General features: G+C 40.2%; 1 protein-coding gene and 1 long non-coding RNA gene across 3 annotated transcripts in view; one reads left to right on the top strand and one right to left on the bottom strand.

Moving 5' to 3' along the window:
- LOC131519843 (uncharacterized) overlaps window positions 1-20591 on the top strand; it is a 57659-nt gene extending 37068 nt beyond the window's left edge. Inside the window, exons 2-4 of one of the 2 annotated variants that reach the window (XR_009265828.1) lie at window positions 15281-15436; window positions 17180-17305; window positions 20492-20591. This is a non-coding gene — a long non-coding RNA (uncharacterized LOC131519843). Of the gene's footprint in view, window positions 1-15280; window positions 15437-17179; window positions 17306-19921; window positions 19996-20491 lie in introns of those variants that run through there. The other variant, XR_009265830.1, reaches the window with a different exon arrangement.
- Window positions 24-27994, bottom strand: part of CCDC168 (coiled-coil domain containing 168) — a 29354-nt gene continuing 1383 nt past the window's right edge. Inside the window, exon 4 of the mRNA XM_058743286.1 lies at window positions 24-21732. Within this exon, the coding sequence (XP_058599269.1) occupies window positions 108-21732 (21625 nt within the window). The 3' untranslated portion in view covers window positions 24-107. The remainder of the gene's footprint in view (window positions 21733-27994) is intronic.

The following is a 27994-nucleotide window of genomic DNA, read 5'->3' as shown; positions in this document are numbered from 1 at the left end:
GAAGACACTTCATGAAAAGACCGTTTGACTTTATCTGATTTTATTTTTCACAGAACACCACAATAACAACCAGCTTTCCACTTCAGATGAATCTAGATATGGTTATATCAATTTGGATGAACTGGACTGAAGGACTCCAAGAGAGACCCCAAGAGCTTTTTGGATGAAGTCCATATATTGCATGAACTTGAAATCTTTGCCACCAGAGGAACTCTGAAGTTTGTTTTCTTTAAAGTTCTTGGGGGAATAGTCCAGCGAATGGTTTGAGGCATAGTCTCCAGCGAATCTGCTGGTATACAGGCATAAAAAAATGGCTGGTTTTGTTTGCTTTCAGAATGGAAGTAGACATCCTCTTGATGAGGCTTTGATGATAACTTAGGTTTGCTTGCATAATGATTCAATCTTTCTGACTCATAATTACATACTTTTTTCTTTCTTGTGAATTTCTCTTTATTCTGTGTATAACTGTAATCACAGTCCCAATGAAGGTTGTTCTTTGTAAATAAATCCAACTTTGCCTTCTTTCTTTCTTTGCTTTCAAGATGACTGTAAGGTTTGCCTTGGCTTTTTGCAAGATGTAATTTGATATTTGATTCCGTTAAGGGAACTAAAGAGTAGTTGGTTCTGTGCCCTGCAGACCATGAAGACTTCCCTTCACTGAATGGAACAGAAGATGAGCTAGATGGAACGTCTACAGTATTTAATGAACCATAGCACAACCAGTCAGGAAATGGCGTTGTGTCAGATGACCCGTATTTCCTGCTTTTGTGGGATTCATAAGAAGGTGTCACAATTGAGGAATGTTTTCTACAGCCTCTGACACCATGATGGGAACCTGAATATTCCCTGTAAAATGGTTTCAAATTAGTTTTGCTTTTTCTCATCTTGTAGAGATTTTCCAAAGGAATGCCTTTCTGTAATTCAAACAGAATGTTTTGGGATTCCTGACTTAAATATGGGTTTGCTTCTAAGAACATACATTCTTTGCTCCCATATACTTCAAGAGCTGAGCATGCCTCCAAGTTGGCTAGACTCTCAATATTTGTCTGACTCTCAGCAGAATCTTCAGAAATCGGAATTGAATGGGAATCAACTAAATGGGGAGCACTTTCCTGAGTCTTTGGATCAAAATATTTATACGTATTTGTTTCTTGAAACCACACATGACATTGTTTATCTTTTTCTGGAGTCACATGAGACTTTAACTCTGAAAGAACTGTACTATCTTTCTGAGCTGTGCCCTGTTGATCAGCGTTAGAAGCACACACATGGGTTGGCTTGAGGAATTTTTTCATCAGTGATGAGTTTTCATGGGGACTTTGCTTTTCGGAAGAGATGTGGTGTTCTAACGGTTCTGTGTCAATGCAAAGACCACCACCGCTTTCTCCCCTGTAATCTCTATTTTTACAAATTGCAACTGTGTTTAACTTCAGGATATGTTTGGGAAGTGCATTTGGTTTAGGGAACATACTTTTGACTGGAAGCCCCAGGAGAAAATGAAGGTATTTGTATTGCAAATCAAGATCTATTTGATGAAGAGATTTTTCCTCGAAAAGTAACAAAATTTTGTTTTTTCGTTTTGGTACTTTGGTACCAGAATTAACAAATTTAGATAAAGGTTTCTTTGTATTCTGAGCATTGGCCATTGTGTAGGATTCTCTTACAATTCTGGGAAAGGCTGTCATTTGAATCTCTAATGTTTTTATAGAAAAGTGTACGAAAAGTTTGTCTTTTTCTTCTGCTGAGTAGTTCGGAAGAATAGGAGTCAATGGCATCTCATTAGCAGAAGTCGCTGAAGATGCTCCACTTTCTAGCTTTCTAATACTCTTTCGGTTTGCAATGATCTCTTTACCATCACTTGAAACATTGACAATCAATGTCTTCATACAGCGGACAGGAGGTGAATCCTTGGGGTATTTCTGATTTAAATTAGGTTCTGTACCATCAATCCCTTCTAGAGACAAAAAGCACATTTTTTTATGTCTTGGATATAGCCTCCAACTGTTATGTTCTGAAATAGACTGTTTTAGATAAAAGTTGAACTTGTGGAAAGATTTTTTTGCTATCTCTGGTATCAGATTCAGTCTTATTTCAAATGCTTTTGACTCTAAATGATTAGTGAGCTTATTGTTTTCTTTGGGAAGAAGACGTTCCAAAATGAGTTTTGGCTGCAATGTGGGAGGTTTTGTTGTGGATGTTGTATCTGGACTTCCTGCAAAAGATGGTGACTTCCAAGCATCAGGCTTATGAGCTTTTATTTTTTCCAGTATATCCTCACAAATTTTGTCCTGAATCATGTTTTTTATCTGGGATTCCAAGATATTTTTAACTGCTTCATAAAGAGGAAGTAAACTTTCAGCACTTGCCCTTTCTGCCACTACTTTTATTTCATTACTTTTAACTTGGGATGGTACAGGCCCACTTCCTGGAAAAGTTTTTTGTTGCTGGACCTTTGGTGTCGTTGTGTCCTGGATAGGTTCACTCTGATCCCCCTGTTCTGGTGGCGAGGCACACCCCATGATATCGAGTAGCTCAGCCCCATGTTGTGTTTCTTCTACTCCTGGGGGGGAAATATTCATGCTTAGGGTACTTTCCATGTGGGTTTCTACACTGTCCTTTGGATCATCAGACATGAGTGGACACTCTGTGGGCGTCAGAATGGGTTTTGGTGCCTTTTCTTCTTCCGCAGTCATAAGCAAGTAGGGTTCCTTTATGATCCTTGAGCTATCAGGCCCCGGAACAACGTTTTCTTCTTTTGTTTGTGGAATCAAAATGTTTTCCTTTGCTTCACGGCTGAGGTTTGTTTCTGATTTTGACAGTGGGGAGAAGGGAGGACACCCTTCTTTTACAATGCTTGAACTGTTCCTCTTAATGTCACTAGTGCTTGGTGATTTCTGTTGGAATTCAGAAAGACAGAGTATCTTTTCTCTTTCTAGGTTTGTCTCAGATTCTGCTGTTTCTTCAGTCTGAGATGAATTCACCGTGGAAATAGAAAGACTTCTGATACATATTCCTGAAGTATCTTCACGCCACAAAACTGTTTTCTTTGGTCCGCTGAAGTCATACTCTAATTTCTTTCTATTGCTTGGAATACCACGTCCTGTGTTATTAAGAATCTGTGAAATTGGGTGATTTTGGATTTTCATAGTTAAATATTTGGGGCTCAGTTCTCTCTTCAAATCTGCTATTGTTAATCTGCCTTTCCGGCCTTCAAACTTGAGAGAAAGAGGAACGTAGGCATAAAATGAATCCAGAATATGTTTTTGAAACATTTTTCGTGGCTGAATATTTTGTTTTGCACCAGGGACTTCTAGGTCCTTTTTATGTTTTTGCTTGATTGGGCAGCTGTTTCCTATACGAGTGATCACCTGAGTGTTAATTTGAGACTCCTCTGCCTTTGGAGATGGAGTACTCCCATTTACAACATTATTTGTGTCCCTTTTTAAGTTCTCCTCTAGACTGACAATGATGTGTTTGTGCATTTCTGTTTTGTCCTTTTCCAGACAGATAGCTATGTTTGTGTCTATTTTTAATTCCCCTTCTTCCAGTTCTAATGTTTTTTGCTCCAGATTTATAATAGTACTGGTGTCCATTTTATTTTTTCCTTCCAGATCTTCAGATTGAACTGGAAAAGTCCAGTGGGAGGGAAGAGGCTTCTGACCTGATTCTAGAATGCATTCCTTTTGTTCTGGCACCAGCAATGCCTGCTCTTTTTTCCCTCCGAGGGTATCAAACACTGTAATATCCACATGTGTTCCTGGTAGTATTTGTATTCTGGGGTACACCATAGTTTGCTTGCATACATCTGTTTCCAATTGCGTCTTCTGCCTTCCATCTTTAAGTGGGAGTTTAAGAGAAAGGCTGGAATCCAGGCAGGTCTTTTGTCCCCTTTCAGACTGTAACACCACTTGCTTTTTCACAACAATCTCTTGTTCTTCTATAATTGGGGGAGTATCTGACTCTGTGATATTCATTTTCTCAAGCGATCCCTTTGTCTGTAGGGCTAATGCTTTGGAAGAGGGCATTTTGCTCATTTTATCATGATTTTGTACCTCTTTCTCTGGCTTATCAGATGTGTATGAATTTCCAGATCCTGGAGATGCCTTGGATAACGTTTTTTGTTGGGGGGCATCTTGCTCTGAAACAGAAAATCCTTTTGCACATACAGGGGTACCAAATGTGACATATATTTCCTTGGATATTTTCCTTGGTGGTGAAACTAAACTCTTAGGACTCCTTTCATGGTTTAAATCATCCATTATTTCAGTTTCTTTCTTCAGGTTGGCCATCTTAGCTGGATCCTTTGTGGGGTAGGAAAGAAACGTAGTAAAAGTTTCTGTTTTGTATTTTTCTGGTAGAGCCTCTTGCCCTGTAAAGAAATATTCCAGCCTTTTCCCACTTATGGTACGAAATCCTGTTAAATAAATGTCCTCATGCTGTGAATTTAAAACTAACAGACTCAAGTCTCCTTCAGATTTGACTCGTGGAGGTTCATTCCTTCGCTGTACACTGACCATGAAGTTGGATGTCCACTGTTGCACTGTCTCTTCTTGTGGCACAGAGTGTTTGACTTTCTTCACAACGATTTCACTATCACCAGCAACTACCTCTGTAATTGCTGTTTTCTGGGTATCTGATGATTCCTGGAGATTTTGCTGGAGAGGAGAGGATCCTGTAGCTCCTGGTACATCTTTGTCTATTTTGTTCCCTGAGTCTAGATAAAGGGCAGGTGCTGATGGGATGGAAAGAAAAGTCCTTGTCAGAACTATAGGTAGCTCATCTTTACCTTTGCACATATTTTCCTTTTGTTCTTTAATATTCAACACAAATTCCTTTGTGTTAAAGATATGGGAAATTGATGAAATCCTGGCCTCTTTGCGCTGCATCCTAATCCTCATATCAACTGTTTTCACTTCATACTTTTTTTCTTTCTGTGACATATGTTGTTTTCTTTCTCTTACATCACGAATTGGCCCTGCACCTGATAATGCTGAAAGCATGCATGGAAGTAGAGAGGGCCTTCTAATTCCAAGCATTTTTTCATTTACTTGTGTACCTTTATCTAATGTAGGGTTGGCTGAATGTTTGGAAACATAAATTTTTCTGAGCACTGTACAGGGTGGTTTACTTTGACCTTCATGTTTCTTTGGTTCTTGCCCTCCAATGATTAGATGCAATTCTGTTCTATGGAGCATACGTGAAGGAGGTGATTTCTTTGACTTCAAGATTATATCTGTGATATGCGCCATACTTTTCATATTTGTTTTTTCTCTGTCCTGCTCCTCTTCCTGAGGCATACATTGTTTCGCATTTTGACTATCTTGAAAGACATCACCACCAATTGCTTCTGTATGTACTATTTCTCTGGCATTTGATACTCTCTGCACAACAGACCTTGTAGCTACTAACATTTCATCATCTACCTGTATTTCTTTATCCAATTGGAGGAGAGGGAGAGATGAAGATGGAGAGGAAGTGTTGGCCAGAACCACACCTGGTTCATCTTTACTTCCTTGTATCTTCTTTTCTTGATGTTTGGGGAACATGAGGTTTACTGTTTCTACTCCATCCCCCTCCTTGTTCTGGGGCATCTGATCTTTTCCTTTTTGTGGACTGATTAAAATATCTCTAGCAGTTGGCTCTACACTTTCCACATCTTCAGAATCTGATGATTCCTGGAAGTTGACTGGGGAAAGAGAGGATCTTGTTAATATGGCCATTCTCTTTTTCTCACATCTGGGATTCTTGTAAAGGTGAAGTAGGGAAGATCTACAAGTACAAGTACAAGTCTTAGTTGGTATTGTACCACCTGGCTCACGCTGACCTTCCTGAGCCATTCCCTCTTGGTCTTTAGTTTTCCACGGATGGTCACTTAGATTGTATCTAAGTAAAATAGGTGATCTCTTTTCTTTTAAATGCCTATCACTGGGAGCCACTGTACTATTCATCTCCATGTTTTTCTCTCCATCTCTCACTTCTTTCTGTAACGTGTGTTCTTTTAATTCTTTTACATCATTTGAAAGTTCTCCATCAGTTGTTTCTGCATATGCTGTTTTCACTGCATCTAGTGATTCCTTGGACTGTAGTTGTGGGAGAGGCACATTTGTAATTCTTATCAGGTACCCCTCTCCTTCTGTTTTGCCAAATTTAAGATATGGTAGAGTCAGTAAAGAAGTACAGATGTTTCCCAGATTTTCAACGAGGTCATTTTTCTTTTTCTGCATCTTTCTCTCTTGCTCTTTCATTTTCCACTGCAATTTTTTGGTATCTAGTATATGTGAAAGGGGTACTTCCTTTGCCTTCAGAGCCATACATCTTGGGGCCATTTTGTCTTCAATATCTATTTTGAGTCTATCCTTCTCTTTTAGATCACCATAAAATGACTTAGTATATGCTTCTTTGCCTGAATTGGATGGATCCTGAATCTTTGATGGTGGAAAAGTGAAGTGTGTTTTTTCTAATGTGTCTTCCTTTTCATTCATTTGCCCGTTCCATTTCAGGTAAGATGGAGAAGGCAAGGAGGCACAGGCTTCCTTCAGAACCATTTCTGGTTCACTTTTGCCTTCTTGCACTTCTTTCCCTTGCTCTTTAATATACAAAGGTAGTCTCTTTCTACTGGATAGATGTAGAAGTGAGGATATCTGTGCTCTCAAAGTGATTATTTTTGGGAATCTTCTACCTTCCCCATCTTTTATTTTTACTCTGTTCTTTACCTTTGTATATGGCATAGGCTGATTAATTTTTATTATTACATCAAATGAGCCAATGCCCTCATTGGAATCTGCATGTCTGGGTTTTCCTGCATCTGATGACTCAGGGCACAGCAATTGTGAAGGAGAGCATCCTATCATTGCAAGTGAGTCCTTGTTTTCTTTGGTTCTTGTGTCCAAACTGTGGTGAGGTGGGGAAGGTGTGGAAGGAGGAGTTTTTGTCCGAGCCACATCAGGGTCACCTGTTCTTTGCTGCTCTTGTTCTGCTTTCTCCGTCATGCTCCACTGTGGTTCCTTTCTGTTGTTCAAAGCACTGTGCTCAGTAACCCTGAACACAGGAGGAGGTGGTGATATCTTTGCCTTACAATCTGTGCCACTGGGCCGCATTGAGCCATCTGTGGCTTCTGTTTGTACTCTGTTCCTTTCTTCCTGTCGTGGGTGTTGTTCTTCTTGTATCACACGGCTATCAGATGACTCTGTAGGTGCCATTCTCCCTGAAGGCAATGATTCTTGGAGCTCAAGATGTGGCACATCATTTCTTATTATTCCTGGCTCACCCTCCTCATCTTTTATTGTGTCCCACTTAAGATGAGTTGAAGAAGTGATGAAAGGATGAATTCTGCTCAGAAGCACAACAGTGTCCTCGTTATCTTCTTGCCCCACTTCCCCTTGTTCTTTGATGTTGACTTGCAGTTTCTTTGTTTTGAGTATAAGGAAAAGGGGTGATTTCTTTGCCCTCAAAGCTATGTACCTGGGGTGCATTATGTCTTCCTCAAAAGTATTTGCTTTCTCCTCTTCTGTCTGTGTCATGTATTCTGTTCTTTTTGAACTGCTTGTGATGCCATTCAAAGGTGGTACTGTATATTTTAATTCCTCGGCATGTGATGATTCCTTGTGCCATGAGGGTGGAAGAGAGGGTCTTGTTACTCCTTCTTTCTCTTCCTTGCCTCCTATACCTTTGTTTAACTTAAATGGAAGTAGAGAAGTTCTTGTCAGAAGCTTATCTAGTTTGCTTCTTTCCTGTAGGTTTCCTAATTTTTCCTTCATGTTTGTCTGTACTTCTACAATTTGGGAGCCACAGCTCCCAGAGGTATAGAGTACATGTGGGAGTGGTAATACCTTTTCCTTGGAAGTTGTGCCTTTGGGATACATTAGATATTTCATATTTACTATTTTTCTTCCATCTTTTCCTTTCTCTGGCTCATACTCTTGCACTACTCTTAGATCCTTTGAGATATCATCCCCAGTTGACTTTGTATATGCTGTTTTCCCTGCCTCAAATGATTTCTGTAACTGTAGTTGTGAAACGGCAGGTCTTGTTATTCCTTGGCTGTCTTCCTCTCCTTCTATTCTTGTGTCCAATTCATGGTGACTTAGAGAAGATTCAGAAGCCCCATGTGTTGGCAGAACCACTTCCCGTTCACCTTTACCTCCTCCCTCCATTCTCCCCTGCTCTTCACTTTCCGGATCCACGTTCACCTGCTCTTTAAGACCCGGTGGTATGTCCTGTGAAAGTGCTTGCTTTCTTTTTAAATCTTTATCTTTTGGATGCATCACGTCTCTCTCGGCTGATATCTCTACATCACTCTCTTCTTTCTGTGGCACATAGTCTTTTGCTTCTTGTACATCACTTGTGGCATCGTCATCAATGGACTCTTTATTTGCTTTTTTCACTGCATCTGATGACTTCTGGTGTGATAGTTCTGGAATACAGTATCTTGCAACTTCAGTTAGAGAGTCTGCTATTTTAATTCTTGTACCCAACTTTAAATGAGAAGGAGCAATTATGCAAGGGCTGGTATTGCTCACAAGGACATTTGGCTCATCTTTAATTTTTTGTACCTTTGTCTCTTGCTCTTCAATATCCAGCTGGGTTTCCTGTGAAATTGGGGATTTCTTTTCCCTGAAAGGTATGACTTCTTCCTTTTTTACTCTCTCCTCTTCTTCCTGCATTATATGTTCTTTGGCTTTATTTATGCTGCTTGAGATATCACCATAAACAGACTCTTTGTATGCTATTTTTTCTATATCTGATGATTCCTGGAGTTCTGGTTGTAGAAAAGAGGACCTTCTTTTTATTAGCCTGGTTTCTTCCCCTGTTATTCTTATGTCCACTTCTGAGTAAGATGGAAAAGAGATGGAAATACAAGATGTGTTCCGAATCCCAACTTGATTATCTTTATGTTCCTGCATGTTTTTCTCATTTTCTTTGATATTCAACTGTAATTCCTGTGTGATTGGAGACTGTTTCACCTTCAAAGCTATTCTTTTGGGTTGCACTATTTCTTCCAAAGCCATTTCTACTCTATCTCTCCGTGGCATATATTTTGCTTTTTTTATACTGCTTAAAATATCATCAGTTGGCTCCTCACGTACTCCCATTGCATCAGATAATTCCTTGAGTGTCAGTGATGGAAGACAAAACCCTGCAATTCCTCGCATGAGGACCTCCTTTATTCCAGGCATCCATTCCAGGTGCGGTGAAGAAGGAAAGGAAGCATGGTGTTTATTCTGAACCATGTCTAGATCATTTTTATCTTTCTGCATCGTTTCCTCTTGTTCTTTGTTATTCCACTGTGGCTCTTTTCCATGCAGTATATATTTAAAAGGTGTTTTCTTTCCTTTAAAAGCGACACATTTGAGGCCCATGATGTCTTTCACATATACTATATTTTCTCCATCTTCCTTTTTTCCCTGTGGCAAATGTTTTGATTCTATTACACGGCTTAAACTATCTCTATTAATTGACTTTGCAAATAGTGTTTTCCTGACACTTGATGATACCTGGGACTTTAGCGGTAGAAGGCAGCTCTTTAGTATTCCAGACTTACCTTGCCCTACTTCTATTCTTGAATTCATATCAGTATGTGGTAGAGATGGTAAGGAAGCACACAAGCTTGTCAGTTTCATACATGGCTTACCTTTACCTACCCGCACCTTGCTGTCTTGTCTTGTAATGAACGAGCCAATTTGTTCTGTACTTGGAATGTAATCCATGGTGCTAACTACTTCTTTTGATGCCTTCTCTTTACATGGCATCTTGCTCTGAAATATGTCCCTCGAAGAGTGAGAAGCAGGTTTTGGAGAAATCTGGTGTATACATTCTGGTTGCTTTTCTTCTTTTCCCTCAACAGGCAAGCCAATTCCTTCTGTATTTGAAGTGTGGTACATTGGAGCCTTTAATACTTCCTTTACACACGGCAATTTCATCTGAAGGACATCTGTCAAGGAATAAGAAACAGATGTTGGAAGAGCCTTGCATGTACTTGCTTTTTGAGGTTCTTTTCTTCTCCTGTTGTGCAAGTCAACTCCTTCTGAGCATGGAGGTTGGTCTACTGGAGTATCTGCTTTATTTGATGCTTCGTCTACCATTGAACTCAAAACTTTTGAACTCCTTCCTTTTGCTGAGACATTTTTCTTTAGCTTATTATTATGGAGTTGATGCACTATGCGTGAAGAAATGGATTCCAGAATATTTTCTTTATTCTGGTTAGACCTGTGTAGTTGCTTCGCCTTCAGTTTTTCAGAAAAAATCATTTTCTTTTCATTTAATCTCAATGGACTATCAGTTACTTGTGATTGCTCTTTTCTCCATGGATTTACATATACATTTATAGGAATGCTTACATCTTCCTTCCTTGTATTTACCACCTGTGTTATCTGGAAATGATTATCCCTATTTGGACAAGATACAGAATCCACAGTACTGTCAGGAAGGTCATCTGGCTCCACCTCTCCTTTCTGCACTGCAGATATATTTTGCTGGGCCACCAGATTGGTGTAAAGAAACTTCTGTCCTTTTGAGCCTTGGAAGATATCAGTTTCTTCTATATCTTCTCTTCCCAATAGATGTGAAATATTTTTTTTGCTCGTGTACATCTCTTCCTCAGCTACCTTTCCTGTGTTTTCCAAATGAGAAGGTTCCATAATGGGGTAGGCAACAGACCCCAGATTTGTCACTGAAACACTTCCTTGTTTTGGCAATTCTTGCTCCTTGCAAGTCATCTGTTGAGAAGCATTCAACTCTGTAAGAAATATGTTCTGTCCTTTTGAACTTAATGAAGCATCGGTTTTCTCTGATACTTGTCTCCCCCATGGAATTGAAACCGCATGTTCAACCATGTCTATGTCTTCTTCCTTCACTCTTTGTGCAACAAGGAATTCACATCCTGTAAGTTTTTTAACTCTTGGGGCATCGAACCTAGGGTAATCGATATCCCTCTTCTGGGAAGATAGACCAGGGTATACTTCTCTTTCCAACGTTACTCCTATTTTCATGGGGTCAAGCTCCTTCACTTGTTGGCCAATCACTAACTGATCTCTACATTGAGGGAGAATGTCTAGTAAAAGAGCTTGGCAATTTTCTTTTTGCGCTCTAATGCATTGTTTCAGTGTTTTGATATTTCTTGATATAGTATTCTTAATATCAGTGGACTCTGAAGATGACATTTTTCTTTGGCTTAGTGATTTCTCTAGCTTTCGCTGGGGAGGAGTGTAAAGGGGCTTTTTTGGCCTGTCTTTCTCCCTTTTTACTTCTGTAAACTGTTTAATTTGAGATGGAACAGATCCAGAATCACAAATAGTGCTCAGAAGTACATCTGTTACAGTTTTATCTTGCCAGAACTCCCTCTTCTGCTTCTCCATGTTACATGTCTGTTCCTTTTTGTTTCTTCTGGTCCTACATCCTATAGTATGACACAGCTGGGAAACAGGTAGCTTCTTTGCTTTCAATTTTATCCGTTTGGTATGCATACTGTTTTTCACATCTGCTGTTTTTGCCATAGCTTTATGTTTTACAATTTGAAGATACACAGGTGTGCAGGCATAAGCAGAGCTAGCATTTGCTTTGCTTAGGGCATTTCCCTTTTCAGAAGACTCTTCAGAGATACCCCAGGTACTAGGTGACGGCTCCATTTTTATGTGTGAAAAAATAGGCATGGAATCATATACGGATTTGAGGTCCACACGTAATACAGTTTTCTCTCTCTTCGTGCCTATCTTCTTTTCCTGTCGCTCATTATTGCTTAAAGCAGCACGACTGGTAGCATGAAGCGGTTGTGAAATCACTAGCCCTTCGGTTGGCAGCTCTGTATGTGTTGGCTGTGTGTGACAGAACTGTGATCCTCTGTCAATCCCTGTTTTCAATCTGCTCTGCCTTCTAAGGTCAGGGGTATCCGGTGTGAAGTCAATGGTATTTGGAAATGTGTTAGCCACATTTTTATCCTGCCTCATCTGTTTCGTTTTCGTTTTTAAATGGGATCCAGGTTTATTCCTGTATTTTGTGGTAAACTGCCTTCTGATCTTAAGTATTTGTGAAATTGCCAGCTCCTTTTTCTTCATAGTTGAACAGTTGATATTCAAGGTGATTTTCTCTTCTAATAACTGTACTGTGTTTTTCTCAGGGTCAGATAAAATAGGTGTGAAGAAATCTAAAGGCCCCAAGAAAGTTGTGGCAGAGTTTTCCCCTAACTCTGCCTTTTCTTCTGTAATATGACCACGCAGATTTTTGTGAAGTGTTCTGTTATATATGGTGCTCCTTGCTATTGTATTGAATGAGTGTTTATCAGTCACTGTCTTGGATGGTGGAATCTCAGTTCCCTCAGCAGCAGGGAGTAACGCCTCTACAACACTTTCAATCCACTGTCTCCCTTTCATCTTGTACTGAAATGTGCACCCCTTTTTCTTTCTATGGCTTCCTGTAATACACCTTGTGGTATTAAGCAATTGTGAACTTGGTCGTTTCTTTGCCTTCAAAGTTACATGCTTGGAACTTACTATACTTCTCTTGCTTACAAACTCCAATGCATAGCTCTGGCTTTTGGGTACCGATGAATCAAGGCTGGAAAAATTTGAAGGTTTTAAGACTGTTCTCACTAAGTCATTTTGATTCCATGCCTTCTTCCCCGAGATAGGACTATCCCAATGTCTCCTAGGATTTCTATCCCATAGAGTGCCACATTGTATTGAAGCGGTCTCTGATTTCCTTGCTTTTGGCAATGGAGTCTTTACACGTTCCATACATTTTATTCCTTCTTGAGCAGAAAGACCTTTTTTCTCTGTTTCAAATTGAAGAAAAGTCATCATGTGTCTAGAAACAGGCTCCGAAACGGTTTCTCTAAAGCATTCTTCTTGTCTCATCTTTTGTGCTGTCCAAGGCAAATTCCAAGTCCTTCTGACTTCTGAATTATTCAGTTCAGGTGTTGATTGGGAAGAACCAGGATTTTTCATTTGATCGGCGCTGAAGCGGTGGTGTTGCCCACAGTGTGGAACTGAATCCAATAACATTCTTTGGATATTTTCCTCTTCCTTTTCATGTTGCACATTCATTTTCATTGTCTTGCTTGATCTGTTTTGCATATCAGTTGAGCTGGCCTGGTTCCATGCTTCCCTATCACATGGTGATTTCCTTTGCTTTGCAGGGATATGGCTGTGCAGATTTACTCTTAGTTGATCTGTCTCTGCTTTTGATGTGCTCTGCATTTCGATATCTATTTTGTTATCAGCTGAAAAAGGTGCGGGAGACAAAAATGCATTAGCTATACTTTTATTTTGTTGCTTGTCTTTTATTGAAGATTTTAAGTTGCAGTCCTGTTCCTTTCTACAGTAGAGATTATCATGCTTAGTGATATGAAGCATCTGTGAACAAAGCGGCTTCTTTGCCTTCATGGTTACACATTTGGGACCCGTGAGATTTTTCCTTCCTGGAAACTTTAATACCTTTTCCTGCCTTATAGAGTCAGAGAAAACGGATGTTGTGGACGTTGTTAGTAAATCTCTGTGCAACTCTCTATGTTTTCTGGCAATGCGACCATTCATTTTCCTCCTAGAGCTTCCATCACCAGGATCTCCAAGCACTGAGTTTCCTGATTTGGTAGGCGGAATATTTTGATCAACTCTGTGCTTCACTACTTTGTGAGTTTTTATGCCTTCCCCCTTGTCTTCAGGTCGTAGGGAAACTGCCATGTGAACATCCAGCTTCCTTGCAGGGCTCGCATCAGATTTGGCACTACACTCTGCTCCATCAGTTGAAAAGTAGTCCAACAGTGCTGTCCCTGATTTTGGACATGGAATCTTTTGACCGAGTCTATGTGGTATGTCTTTTTGTGGCGGGATGTTCTTCCTCAGCTCTTGAATGTGAAGTGGAATCAGAGGAGGACAAGTAGACTCCAATTTATTTTCTGAAACCACTGTCTGTCGCTGTACTTCCTGCTCTGTAATAAACATATTTTGATCTTTTCTCCTTCCTGTACTACACAGGAAATGTAGACCTGCCTCGAATAAAACTCCAACACCCTCTCTTTCTTTCCCACTTTGCCGTCTTGATTCTGATGTGCTGCTTGAGTTGCTCCCATTATTAGAGGAATATGGACACAGTTTTTCCCCTTCATGTTGTTCTAGCTGTGAAATACTGCTTTTATTCCTTAGTGGGTCTTTCTTTGCTTTTATTTTTTGATGCGTTTTGATGGCAGGTGAAACGGGTGTATGTGAAAGGTAGGTATTCGTAAATATATCTGACATACCTTGAGATATTTCTGGGGCCATGTTTTCCAAGATGCAGTCCTGTTCCTTTCCATGGCTAAGAGCTGCAGAGCTAGTGATGTGGATTGTCTTTAAAATTGATGCCATCTGTGCTTTCCCCGTTCTAGATTTGGGGATTTGTGGTGTCTTTCTCCACCCTCTAAAATCAGATGAAGCTGGAGTGGAGAAATCCAAAAACTTCAAGGTTCTCCCTTGTAAATCCTTTTGCAATCTTCTCTTCCCTTCTGGAATAGGTCTAGCAAGTTCCTTTCTAGGGCCTCTTTCAGATGGGATGTCACTCTGTGTTGTAATAATTAAAGATTCATGAACAGATTTCCCTAGGTCCGGAGATAAAAGCTTTGGGCTCTTTGCATATTTCAAGCCTTTCTGTGCTTTCGTTCTTTTTGGTAGCTTCTCAACTGGAAGTGAATTCAAGATAGTGCAGGAAACACAATGCAACACGCTTTGTGTGAAAAGTGTTTGTTGCTGCTGCTCCTGAGCTGTGTTAAGTGGTTCTGGGATTTTTTTCCTTGCTGAATTCTCCAGTTCTAGGTCTGATCTCACACAGCGAGGCTCCTCCATTTTACCAGTGATGGAACTGAAGTGCTGAGGACTCCGTGGGGCTGCTTCTTCACGTTGGCCTTTGACCTCCTTCATGCCCCTGGAGGCACAGCCCCTCTTGTCACTGGAAAAGGCCCCGCTGGCTCTCTCTCCATCTGGTGACAGCTCTTGCTGTTGCCGTTCGTGACTAAATCTCATTGTCCACAACACATCTGACTCTGCTTTTATTCTGTTATGCATTTTCATGTCAAGTGAAACAGGCATGGGAGAGGAGACGGCATTTAGGGTTTTGTCTGCCACTGATTTACCTTGTTTCATCATGATACTGAAGTTGCATTTGAATTGTCTTCTATGGCTTGGAATACCACGTTTTGTGATGCGAAGTGTCTGGGAAATTGGTGGCTTTTTTGTCTTCAAAGTTACCCATTTGAGACTCATTTTCTTTCTCTTCTCTATATATTTTAAATGGTTTCTCCTTCTTTTCAATGCAGGTAAAGCAAGTGTGGATAAATCCAAAGATTCCAGAATCGTTGCTGGAAATTCTTGTGCTAATCCTTCTTTTTTCTCTGCAATAAGATCTTCCGGTACCCCAGAGCACTTTGTATGAATTAAAAAGTCAATGTTCTGTGATTTCAGGGTCTTTGGAGGTAAGTTTTTTAGACAACCATTCCCTGAGATACTAAATATTGTTGAAATTGGCGTTTTCCTTGCCTTCATAATTACACATTTGGGACTCATTTGATTTTTTAAGGCTCTACATGTAAATGTCTTTCTCTGCCTTTTCGATTCAGACAGATCAGGCGTGGAGACCTCCGAATACTCCAGGACAGTTGCTTCTAGATTTTTTTTAAACTCTGCATTTTCCTCTTTACCATGATGGTACAGTTCCCCCATATGGCTCCCAACACTTGGGACACCACCCTTCACTGTATCCACTAAAACTTGACCAATTAGTGAGTCCTTTGACTTTAGAGGAGGAAGCTTTGAACTTGCTATATATATTGCACCATTTTGTGGATGGTGGCTTTTATTTGGCTTCTCTCCCAGCATGGAATCTGTAGGCTGCATTTGTTGTGGGATGTCTTGTTCTATAACAAAGAGAATTTTCCCACTTCCTTGGTTTTCTGATTGATGAAGGTCAAGCTCCTCCCTCTGGCCTGAACAGAATTTGAAATGTGTGCTGTGCTGTGAAATTACTTTTAATATCTCCTGGTCACCAGTTTCTTCCTCCTCATCTTGAACACTGTTTTCTTTGGTGTCATCTGAAGTAATATTCCCTTCCAGTGGTGATGTTGCTTGCTTTACTTGTTTAGCCCTGAGACTTCTTTCTCCTAACATATCTTTTTCTCTTTCTATCTTGTTATACGTATTAATGTCAGGTGTAATAGTCATGAAAGAATACATTTTAGCTGCCATTTTTTCTCCGTGATGCACCTCTTTCATTTTGGTTGTAGGGTTACATCCCAATTCTTTTCTATGGTTTGGGCTAACAGCACCCTTGATATTGAATATGTTTGAAACTGACCGTTTCTTTGCCTTTAAAAGTCCATATTTGGTATTCACTGAGGTTTTCTTGTCTGAATATTTGAAGTTTCTCTGGGGTGTAGATAAAGCAGGTAGGCAGAAATCAAAAGTCACTGTGTCTTTCTTTTCAACACCACCAGCCTGTTCCTTTTGGTGATTTGCGTCAGATGGGACACCATGTTCTCTTGCAGAAAAAACGATCTCATCATTCTTCACTTCCTCTGACTTAGGAGGTGAAAACCCAGCGTAACTCTCTAGCTCTCCAAATTGAAGCTGATCCAGTATGGGGCATGAAGCATAACTTAAAACAGTTTGTGTACCATGCATTTGTGGTTGTACCTGAAGATTGCGACTTCGTGGTTGTTTCAGCTCCTCATCTGATTGGACAAGGTCAAAATTCTCCTTCTGATACGCATTGAATATGAAGCTTTGGCTATTCTGTGGAGCTGGTGACACTTCATGTTTTCCTTCCTCCTCTTTCCCATCTTTCATACTGTTGGATAAGGTACTCACAATATGATCCGGGCAACATACTTTTCCTCCATTTAGCAATTTCTCTTGCATTAGCTGCATATAATCAAGTCCTGTTACCCTCTGCATATCTGTCTCTACATTTAACCCACTACTCATTTTGGTGTTGGGCAAAATAGGCACCCAGGACTGAATGATATTGAGAAATGCATCTGCTGCGTTTTTATTTTGTTGTGGCTTTTTCCTTTTTGTTTTAAAATTGCACTGCAGTCCCTTGCTCTGCATGCCATTAAGCATATGTGAAGCTGATGGCTTTTTTCCCCTAATAGTTCTATATCTGTGATTTGCTGTTATTTGCTTCCTTGCTAATTCTAATGTGTTTTCCTTTCTTTCAGATTTAGAAACAAAGGGCTCAACAGAACCAGAAGAATGCAGGCACGTCACTTGCAAATCTTTTGGTAACTCTGAATTGTTTTCCACAAAGTGAGAATCTAGTACCCTTTTCGGGTTTCCACCAGATGGTAAGTCACACTCTGTCATGGTGTTGAAAATGTTATCAAATGATGAGTTCTCTGCTTTGGGAGGTGGACTCTCGGCACCCATAGGGGCTGTTATGGCATGTTCTGTTTGGCTGGGTTTCTCGAGTTCCTCGCCTTCTCTAGGAGCCATCTGGAGGCTAGTCTGCAAGGCAGTTTGTGCAAACCATGTTTGGTGCTGAGCATCTTGCTCCTGTGTTAAACTGCCCAGTGCTGTGTACTGTTCATCAAGGTGGGTCTCCTTCCCTTGACATGCATCGGGCCAGAGACGCTGGGTATGCTGCGAAGCTGCCTCTAGCAATGTTTTCTGCTCCACTTCCTCTCTGTCTTTCACTTTTTCTTCTTGGTCATGGAATGCACTACACTTATCAAAGAAATCAACATACCGTGGTCTCACTTCCTCTGCTAATTGCCCTTGCTTTAACTGAGCGTGACAGAAGCTGTTTGTCTCTCCTTGTAATCTGCTATGCATAGGAGAAAAAAGGCTACTTATAAAGTCATATACCAATCCATTAGCTTGGTTGATCTTCTCCAACTTGGCCTTCGCCTCGGAGTCCAATTTCTTTCTATGACCTGTGCTATTAAATACTTGTGAAACTGACGGCTTCACTGTATTCGTTGGTACAGACTTGGGCTTCACTGGACATTCTATGTGTGAGAATCGTACTCTGTTTTTATTCACTTTTGAGTGAGTTAAAACAGGCATGTGGCAATTAAAAGTCTCTGAATACATTGCTGGTAAATCTTTTGGTAGTTCTGCCTTTGTGTCTGCAAAAAAGTAACCCATTTCCCTTGTATCATTTCCATAATCTAAAACATCACTTTCTCTTGTTTGGTTTAAAGGGTCTCCAATCACTGATTTTCCTGATGTCGGAAGAGGTATCTCCACATCTGCAGTGCGTTTTAAGTCTGCTTGTGTTGCTAGGCTTTTCTTCATATTCTCAACATGAAATAGATCCATTATTGGGGTGTAAACAGACTCCACAAGACTTTCTTCGGATGTAACTGGTTGAGGCATTTCTTCCTCTGTTTTGAACTCCTTCTCGGGATTTGCATTCAATCTGAGGTGCCAGGGACCATGAAGGACTGCTTCTGGTCGAGCTGCTTGGTCCCCTCTCATTTCATCTTGCAATTTAGCTTCTTCTAGTGTGTTTCCAGAGTCATTTCCTTTATTAATAAAATTGGAATGCTTTTCTTCCCTTTCATCCTCTGATTCCTCTTGGTTTGGCTTGGTATGGCCGGGATTCTCCGCATTGAGTCTGCTGTGCGTTCTAATACGAGGCACAGTAGACATGTGGGGGTAAGTAACATTCACAAGCATGTCAGACACAATTTTATCTTGCAGTATCTGTTTAGTTATGATTTTAAAATTGCCTCTCAATCTTCTCCTAAGACTTGGTATACCATTCCTACTGATATTAGGCATCAGTAAATTTGCTGGCTTCTTTACTTTCATAACAAGTTTGGGACCGAGTACCGTTTTTGCTCCTGACCATTTTCTTCTGATTTTCTGCCTTTTGAAAGACGATAAAGGAAGTGAGCGGATGATGAACAACCCCAGGGCAGCTGCAGGGAAAACTCGTTTTAAGTCTTCCTTTTCCTCCGCAATATGATCATCTGGTATCTTTCTGGGGCTTCCACCAAATGGGACATCACGTTCTGTTGTATCAGTTAAAACACCACCCACTGGTGAGTTCTCTAGCACTGTAAGAGGATTCTTCGCATCTGCAGTCTCTCTGCCTGTAGTTCTGTCCGTGATTTGCTTTACCTGAACTTGAAATGGATCCATTGTGGGGCATGAACCAGTCCCCACAATTGTTTCTGTAGAAAGAGTTTGTGGTTGTACCTCTTGCTCTTTATTTGGGTTTTTTCTACTACCTGAACTGCTCTGTTTAATTTCAAATCTGACATATTTAGGCTTCTGCTTTAGTTGCAGTCTGACCCTGAAATCTTGTTTCAGCTGTGGAACTGCTTCTTGTAAAGTTGGTTCCTCTTCCTCTCTGTCATGTTCTTGTGGCTTTTTAATACATCTCTCCTCAATGTATTTTGCATCCGATGCTTTCTTTTCATCTGGTAATTTCTCTTGCTCTACCACTGAATAACTAAACCCTGCTGTTGATGTATCTGTCTTGGCTTTTAATCTGCTCTGCATTTCCATATCAGGCGGCCCAGAAATGGTAGTGTCAGTGGCATTGTGAAACGTTGCAAATATACTTTTATCTTGCATATTTATGTTGCTTCTCGTGTTACATTGCAGTCTCTCACTTTCACTTGGGTCATCACATTCTGTCACATGAAGGATTAATGGTTTCTTTTCCTTCATAACTGTATCTTCTGTACTCTCTTGAGTTTTTACACTTGCTACTTGCTCACTGCTTTTATGCTCTTTAGTTCCTAGTGAAATGAGCAAATTGACCTCTGAAGTCTCCAGAACAATTTCCAGAAAATCTTTTTCCTTTTGTATATTTCTGTTTGGAAAGCACCTTTGTGTTTCTGGCGAATTAGTTGGTAACTCCTCTCCATTTGAAAGTGGAAGATGGGAATTCTCTGTACTTTTTAGGTCTTCCTGTGTTTTCATTCTTCTGTTTGATTCCATTTCAGGAGAGGAAGCAAATTTTTGCCAAGGTTCTGATATAGCTTCTTCTAAAGGTGCCTCATGCTTTGGAATATGCAGGTCAGATGTTTTTTTACTATTGGGGCCATGGAACTCTGCAATACCAATTTCTTTTTCTTGTGTAATTGGGTCTTTAAGAGACTGTTTATTCTTCCAGTTTGTTTCTATTAATAAAGAACAAGGTGCTTTTAATGGAAAAGTATTGACCATGAAAGACTCTTCTAGCCAGGATGGAAGTTTTGCTGAGATGTTTTTTTGTCCTTCATTTTCTCTGCCATGCTGCTTTACATTTTTAGCATTGCCTGAGGTTCCTCTTTTCTCAACAGACCCCACACAACTGACATTCTCTGCATCTAGTGACTTGTTTTGCTTCAGCAGAGAATGTCTACGTCCTGTTACACCTGGCATGACTTCTACTAGTTTTTTTCTGGAATACCTCTTAATATAAGGAGGAACAAGCTTGGAAAAGTAAAGAAGATGCAAAGCTATATCTGATACACCTTTCCTTGGATGTAATTCTTTCTTCTTAGCATTATACTTGCATCCTAACTTGCCAGGTTTTGAAGTGTGGCATACTGACATTTGAAATACCCATGGAGTTGTTGGTTTCTTCGACTTTTGAGATGAAACTTTGCGACTAAGTTTACTTTTACCGTGTAATGCTTTTCTCCAGTTTTTCTGCCTTTTAAAGGTAAGTGAAAGAGGCACTGAGCTATATACAGAATACTGGTTTAATTCTGAAGAAGCAATTTGTTTCTGGCCCTCTGGCTTTACACTCCTTATTTGGAGCATCCCTTCTGCAAATGAATTTGGACTTACAGTTAAAACTAGAAATCTGGCATTCTTAAAAATAGCATTTTGCCCCTGCGTTAAATGTTTAATCTGGTTTGAATCTTCAAACCAAACAGAAGAATATTGGGTCTCATGTAAGTGTTTATTATCAGACTCTAAGCCCTTGATTGAATGTTGAGTCTCAACAGAATGTGGGACATTAACCAAATGTTGGCTTCTGCCCATAACTTGGGTCTGGAAGGAGTCTTGTGTGCTGCTGGAAAATGGCTTCCTAATCAAATCTTGAGGCAGAGCAAAATATCTGGCCATGGTATCAGGCTGGCTGTTGACTGATTCTTGGTTGTTAACAAATTGTTGGGCTTGACTAGTAAATCTGGCTTCATAAAAACCTTGATTCTGAATAGCATTTTGTACTGGAAAAGAATCTTGTGCTTGGGTAGGAATATGCATTCCAAAAGAATGTTGATTTTGAATCAAGGACTCTTGAGGTCTTGAGTATGGATAAGTAGTTTTACTCGCTAATATAGTTTTGGGTTTTAAAGGAATTTGATTTCTCACAGTTTCTTCCAGAAGTCTGACTTGGTCTCTGGAAAGAAATAAGTGGGCAGGAGGACATGGTGCCATATCTAGACCTTCACTTTCTCTAGAGATGCTAGAGCATCTTGAAAAGTTAAAGTCAGAAGAAAATGCTGGATTTTTATTTTTGTTGGTTTTCAATATTGCAAATAATTTCCTTGATGGAAATTGTGCTGTTTCGTGTTCATTTTCATATCCTCTATGGCTAAGAAAAAATTCCTTTACTTCTGAGTGAAACAGTGACAAAGATGAGCTAGTCCCATGTGAAGATGGCATACGACTTTCACTAGAGCAACTTACTTGATATTTACTTTCACTAGTACCTGACCATATTACTTCATCTGTTGGTGAAACTCCATCTTCAAAGTTACCTTCCTTGTCTTCAGTTTTAAGTGATGAAGTAATTGTTCTTACTGAAAACTCATCAACTCTGAATATAAGAAAACAGTTTGTAAATGAGTTGTCATTTAAGACATATTTCAAACAAGAACTCTCTTCTAGATTTAAGGTAACTCAGTAGAGTATAAGAACACAGCTCAATATAAAGATGAATTGAAAAGTCATTATTCACATTACAGAATAACTCATAACCTGGTTCCACTCATTAAATAAATCAATCCACTGACAAAGTGAAGTAAATTATTCTCATTTCTCAGAGAATGAGGGATTTTTACCTCAAAAACCTATCCCAAAGTCTATTTTAAAAATTTATTTATTTATTTTGAGAGAGAGAGAGAGAGAGAGAACAAGTGAGGGAGGGGCAGAGAGAGAGAGAGAGAGAGACAGAGAATCCCAAGTGGGCTTTCCACTGTCAACACAGAGCCCAACTCGGGGCTCGATCCCATGAACTGTGAGATCATGACCTGAGCTGAAACAAAGAGTTGGAAGCTGGACGAACTGAGCCACCCAGATGCCCCTCAAAGTCAACTTTTGACAGCAAAGAGTCAAAGTTGCAAGTTAAAATTACAGTAAAACTTTGGTTTGTGAGCGTAATTTGTTCTGGAAACATGCTTGTAATCCAAAGCACTTGTATATCAAAGCAAATTTTCCCCTAAGAAATAATGGAAACTCAAGTGATTCATTCTTCAACCCAAAAATATTCATATAAAATGATTATAATACTGTAATATAATAGAAAATCATAAAGGAAATACAAAATGTAAAAAAAAAATAAATTAACCTGCACTTACCTTTGAAAACCCTCGTGGCTGGTATGAGGGAAACAAGAGAAGGGTTATTGTGTAGAACAACTTTCACTATCACTGACAGTCTCACTGCTATCTATTGGCTCAATGGACTCTTTTTCTGCATGGGGCCATTTTATATACTCACGTGGATGTTGACTACAGTACAGTATTAATAAATTCTTGTCATACACTGTATTTAATGTAACTGGAAATAAGACAGCAGAGGAAAGGGTCTGTATCTGCAGGCAGCCTGACCTAGAATGAATCTTACTGTTGTGTGGAAAAACAAAGGACTGTCCATAGGTACTTTGAAGTGACAAAAAATACACTAGTGCCAGTTGTGGGCACCTTCCAAAGTTCTGAAAAATCACTGCTTTCTGCCAAACACTGTAGCCTGAGACCAAGCATCCGAGCATGGGAGATGATCACCCACAATCTTGCAGAGAAAAAGAGAGAGAGAGAGAGGGAGAAGAACCATTGTGATCATGTGACTTTTGGTGTCATGTACTACCCACAATGCAAAACATCACTCATTTATCAAGTTAAAAAGTATCAAATGTTTGCTTATCTTGTTGTGACACTTGCAGACCAAGTTACTCACAATACAAGGTTTTATTGCATATCCTTTTACAAGAAATATCAGTTTGTTTCTGTTCTCTGCATGAAAATTTGACAAGAATAAAAATATTCTTTTTTTTTAAGTTTATTTATTTATGTTGAGAGAGAGTAACAGACAGAAAGTATGTGTGCATGACAGCAGGGGAAGGGCAGAGAGTGAGGGAGAGAGAGAATCCCAAGCAGGCTCCACGCTGTCAGTGAGGTGCCTGGTGTGGGGCTCGATCTCTCAAACTGTGAGATCATGACCTGAGCTGAAATCAAGAGTTGGATTTAACCAACTGAGCCACCCAGGCACCCAAAGGTTAAAAATATTCTTATGGATGGGCACCTGGGTGGCTCAGTCAGTTAAGCATCTGACTTCGGCTCAGGTCATGATCTCACAGTTTGTGAGTTCAAGCCCCACGTCAGGCTCTGTGCTGACAGCTCAGAGCCTGGAGCCTGCTTTGGATTCTGTGTCTCTGTCCCCCTCTGCCCCTCCCCCACTCTCTCTCTCTCTCTCTTTCAAAAATAAATACATATTAAAAAAATTTTTTAAATATTCTTGTGGAAATTTATTAGATACAACAGAAGAATGTCCAATACCATAAACTAACTGTAGCTTTCTATATATAAACCCAGATTATTTTAACAGCTGTTTATTTCTGATTGAGAGAAAAGCCTACATGTTAGGTCAGTGCTTCTCAGCACAATTTTGGATTGGAATAATGATCATGGAAGTGAACTCTCTAACATCTATTCTACATCAAATGATTAGACTAAGTCTAACACAGTAATCTCGTTTCCACTTCCAAGTGATTAGGTTAGGTGCGGACATGAACTGATCCTAGAATAAGACAAAGATTTGTAAGGACTTATGGAGAAAGCTGCCTTGTTCCTAAGAAAGACACAGAGAAAAATGGCCTTTTACTTCCTCTGGACATTGCTGCTCTGATTTTGAAACTCTGATAGCCACCTTTCCACCCACCTCAAGATAAAACTAACACTGAGAAAGGCAAAGGGAGAGATACAGGACCTTAATGAACTTGTTGGTCTACTGTATCAATCCATTCTGCAGCCTATTCTGCCTCAGGATTCCCATTATATAATATCATAAATTCTCTTAGTATGACAGTGTGCATCATGGTTTTCTGTTCCCTGGGAATGAAAATATCTTAACAGATACAGGAAGGATACGTAAGCATTCTGGGGAATCAAGTGACTCCAATAAGTTACACCAGTGTCGAGACATAATTAGGATAAAATTTCATCAGGACAAGAATGTGATTATTCACTTAAGGTTGAACAAATAGTGAGAATATAAGAAATACAGAAAATTGATGTCTGCATGTTTCAGGAAAAAGAGGAAAGCTTAAATGCAAGACATGTATTTCAGCAAAAATACTGTGTTTTTAAACATAATAAGACAATGGTAGATAATTCTCATATGTTGAGCCAACCATGCATTCCTAGAAACGATCTCACTTGGTCACAGTGTATAATCCCTTTAATATGCCGCTGGGTTTGGGTTGCTAGTATGTTTTTGAGGATTTTGCTTCTATATTTATAAGGGATATGGGTCTGATACCTATCTTGCACACCAGCTCTACGTAGTGTCCATCTGGTGACCTCCCAGGCCATCGTATTCTCCTGGTTTCCTATTAACTCCCTGGTGTCTCCTTCTCAGGGTCCTTTGATGGCTCCTCCTCTTCTTCCCGATCACCTTGAAGTGTCTCAGGGCTCAGTCCTTGTTCCTTTTCTCTTCACCCAGTCCCTCTGAAATCTCATCCTCTCTTGTAACTTTTAATATTGCCCATATGCCAACAACCACCAGACTCAGTATCTCTACCAAATATCTCTTCCAAACCACTTATCCACTATCTCCATTGGATATCAACTCAGTATCTCTAATTCAACAAATGCAAAACAAAATTCCTGATCTCCCCATCAAAAACTGCTCCCCTCAGTTTTCTTCATCTGGGTTTTTGACCACTGCATCTTTCTACATGCTCAGGCCAAAACTATCAGGACTCATTTTTGCCCCCTCTCTCTCTCACACCCGCACCCTGTTGACTCTACTTTTCTAAGCCCATCCTGAAACCAACCACTTTGCACCACCTCCCACTGCTACCACCCTGGTATCAGTCACCTTTATCTCTCACTTGGATTATTTTCAATAGCCCGCCCATCTGCTTAGACCCTTCACTAAATATAGTCTACTCTCAACTGGCAGAATAATCCTTTAAAAATAAAAGACAGAGGTGCCTGGGTGGCTCAGCCAGTTGGGCGTCTGACACTCAGTTTCGGCTCAAGTGATGACCTCATCGTATCCTGAGTTTGAGCCCCACATTGGGCTCTGTGCTGGTGGTGCAGATCCTGGTTGGGATTCTCTCTCTCTCTCCCTCTCTCTCTCTCTCTGCCCCTCCCCTATTCATGCTGTCTCTGTCTCCCTCAAGATAAATGAATAAACTTAAAAAAAAATTTTTTTTAACATAGAAGACAGAACAGGGGCGCCTGGGTGGCTAAGTCAGTTAAGCATCCGATTTATGATTTCTGCTCAGGTCCTGATCTCACAGTTCCTTAGTTGAAGACCTGCATGTGGAGCCTACTTGGGATTCTCTCTCTCTCCTTCTCTCTCTCTCTCTCTCTCTGCCCCTCCCATGTGTGCTCTCTCTCTCTCTCAAAAATAAGTAAACTTTAAAAAATAAAATAAAATAAACTCTAAAAAATAAAATGTAAGGCAAGAATCATTGCTTTTGTATTCAGTAATAGATCTCAGGGGCCAACAGCAATGCCTGGCACATAGTTGGAACTCGGTAAACATTTGCTAAGTGACCACTCACAGCCTGCAGGTTTCTGATTATTAACCCTCATCCACAACAAGCTGACCCAGACATACAATCGAACCCTTTCTTTTAGTTTAGTAAGTGGGGGTGGGGGACAGAAATCCACATACACAAACCACCCATAAATGTGGCTCAGAATTGAAGGCAGAAATGGAGGGAAGTTGGTTACAGCAATACACATAGCACCCACTTAAACATTAGACATGTCTCTCCACTTTTGAAATGTCCTTTGGCCTCTCCCCAGCAATCTCAATTGGCCTTCAAAGTTTTAAAAAGAAATCCCCACACTCCTAGGAAAAGACTAACAGGTCTATAGCCATGATAACAACTAAATATCCATAGTTGTAAATCCATTAAGTCATTCAATGGACTGTAGTCCTAGGACAGTCCTCTAGTCATAGTAACAAATAAATACGAAATCTGTTTTTAAATCCTTTTATCAATGATAACTCCCTTTAGGAGATACACTTCTAAAATAACCCGTCGGTGACAGCTCCTAGCTTTGAAAGTCATATAATGGTGGCAAACTCTCCCAGGAACACACTTCTGAGGCTGTGGTCAATCTCGAAACAAACCATCCCCCAAAACCTGATCAATGTAAGATAAGCGAGACTACGTTGGGCCGGCAGGGCTCTCCCTGATCTCAGATACTGAGTGCTGGTCTCATCCTTCAATGTCCATTATGCCATTCAGTCCTGAGCCTCACCTCTTTCCCCCTGCTCCTCCTTCCTCTATGCTCACCCCTCCACCTTTCTCTTCTCTCCCATCTCATAAGCAAGACAGAATTCACTCAGTCTCTGATGCGATGCACTTTGACCAGTGTTATGCATGGGCTTCTACCAATATTCAAGCAGTTTCCCTTCAGAATAATTAAAGATGCTCTCCTAAACATAGCTCTGTCCCCCAAAAATAATTCTGGTACCAGGGCAAAGTATTTTTGCTTTGTTACACATATCATTCTAACTAAGAGGCAATTCTTCTAACTGCTATTTGAAAAGTAAGGAAATGGAGTATCAGTGAGTTTAAACCAAGATCATAGTATCATTAAGAGGAGGAACTATGATCTAAACCCAGACTTTTTAAAATTCAAAATGTGTGTTTTTTCACTACAATATGCTGCCCACCACCATAGGAGCCATATCTTTTCCCTGTAATAATCATAATTGATTGCACAAGCCCTGCTGATTCTTATTTCCTTCCATCTACTCATGTCCTGGAATAAACTCCTTACCCTCCTAAATGGCTGTCTTTTTTTTTTTTTAATTAATTTATTTATTCCAAAGGAGAGAGAGAGATGCAGAGAGAGAGAGAGAGAGAGAGAGAGAGAGAGAGAGAGAGAAAGAGAATCCCAAGCAGGCTCCATGCTGTCAGCACAGAGCCCAACACAGGGCTTGATCCCATGAACTGTGAGATCATAACCTGAGCAGAAATCACCCAGGCACACCCTGCTGTCTTTTTTTGATTGATTTTTATTTATTCTTTAAAATTCAGCTCCAGGGGTGCCCCGATGGCTGAGTTGGTTAAAGTACCAGCTTCAGCTCAGGTCATGATCTTGTGGTTTGTGACTTCAAGCCCCGCATCAGGCTCTGCACTAACAATGCAGAGCCTGCTTGGGATTCTCTCTCCCTCTCTCTGCCCCTGCCTCTCTCTCTCTCTCTCTCTCTCTCAACATAAATAAATGAACTTTACAAAAATAAATAAATAAAATTCAGCTCCAGCATAACCTTCTTCATGAAGCCACCCCCAACACACCTGCTGGCTTAAGTATCTCCTCAATATTCTCCTAATGTATCTATCATCATGCTACCATACTGCAATGCAATTATCCTTTATGTATATGTCTCCTCCACAAGAAAGTAAGCTTCTTGGGGTGCATGGGTGGCTCAGTCAGTTAAGCGTCCGACTTAGGCTTAGGTCATGATCTCGAGGTTCATGAGTTTGAGCCCCATGTTGGGCTCTGTGCTGACAGCTCAGAGCCTGGAGCCTGCTTCAGATTCTCTGCCTCCCTCTCTCTGCCCTTCCCCCACTCATGCTCTGTCTCTCTCCCTCAAAAATAAACATTAAA

This window comes from Neofelis nebulosa, chromosome 1 (genome assembly GCF_028018385.1).
Source record: "Neofelis nebulosa isolate mNeoNeb1 chromosome 1, mNeoNeb1.pri, whole genome shotgun sequence".
Classification (NCBI taxonomy): domain Eukaryota; kingdom Metazoa; phylum Chordata; class Mammalia; order Carnivora; family Felidae; genus Neofelis; species Neofelis nebulosa.
This window is presented reverse-complemented; position numbering and strand designations above follow the sequence as displayed.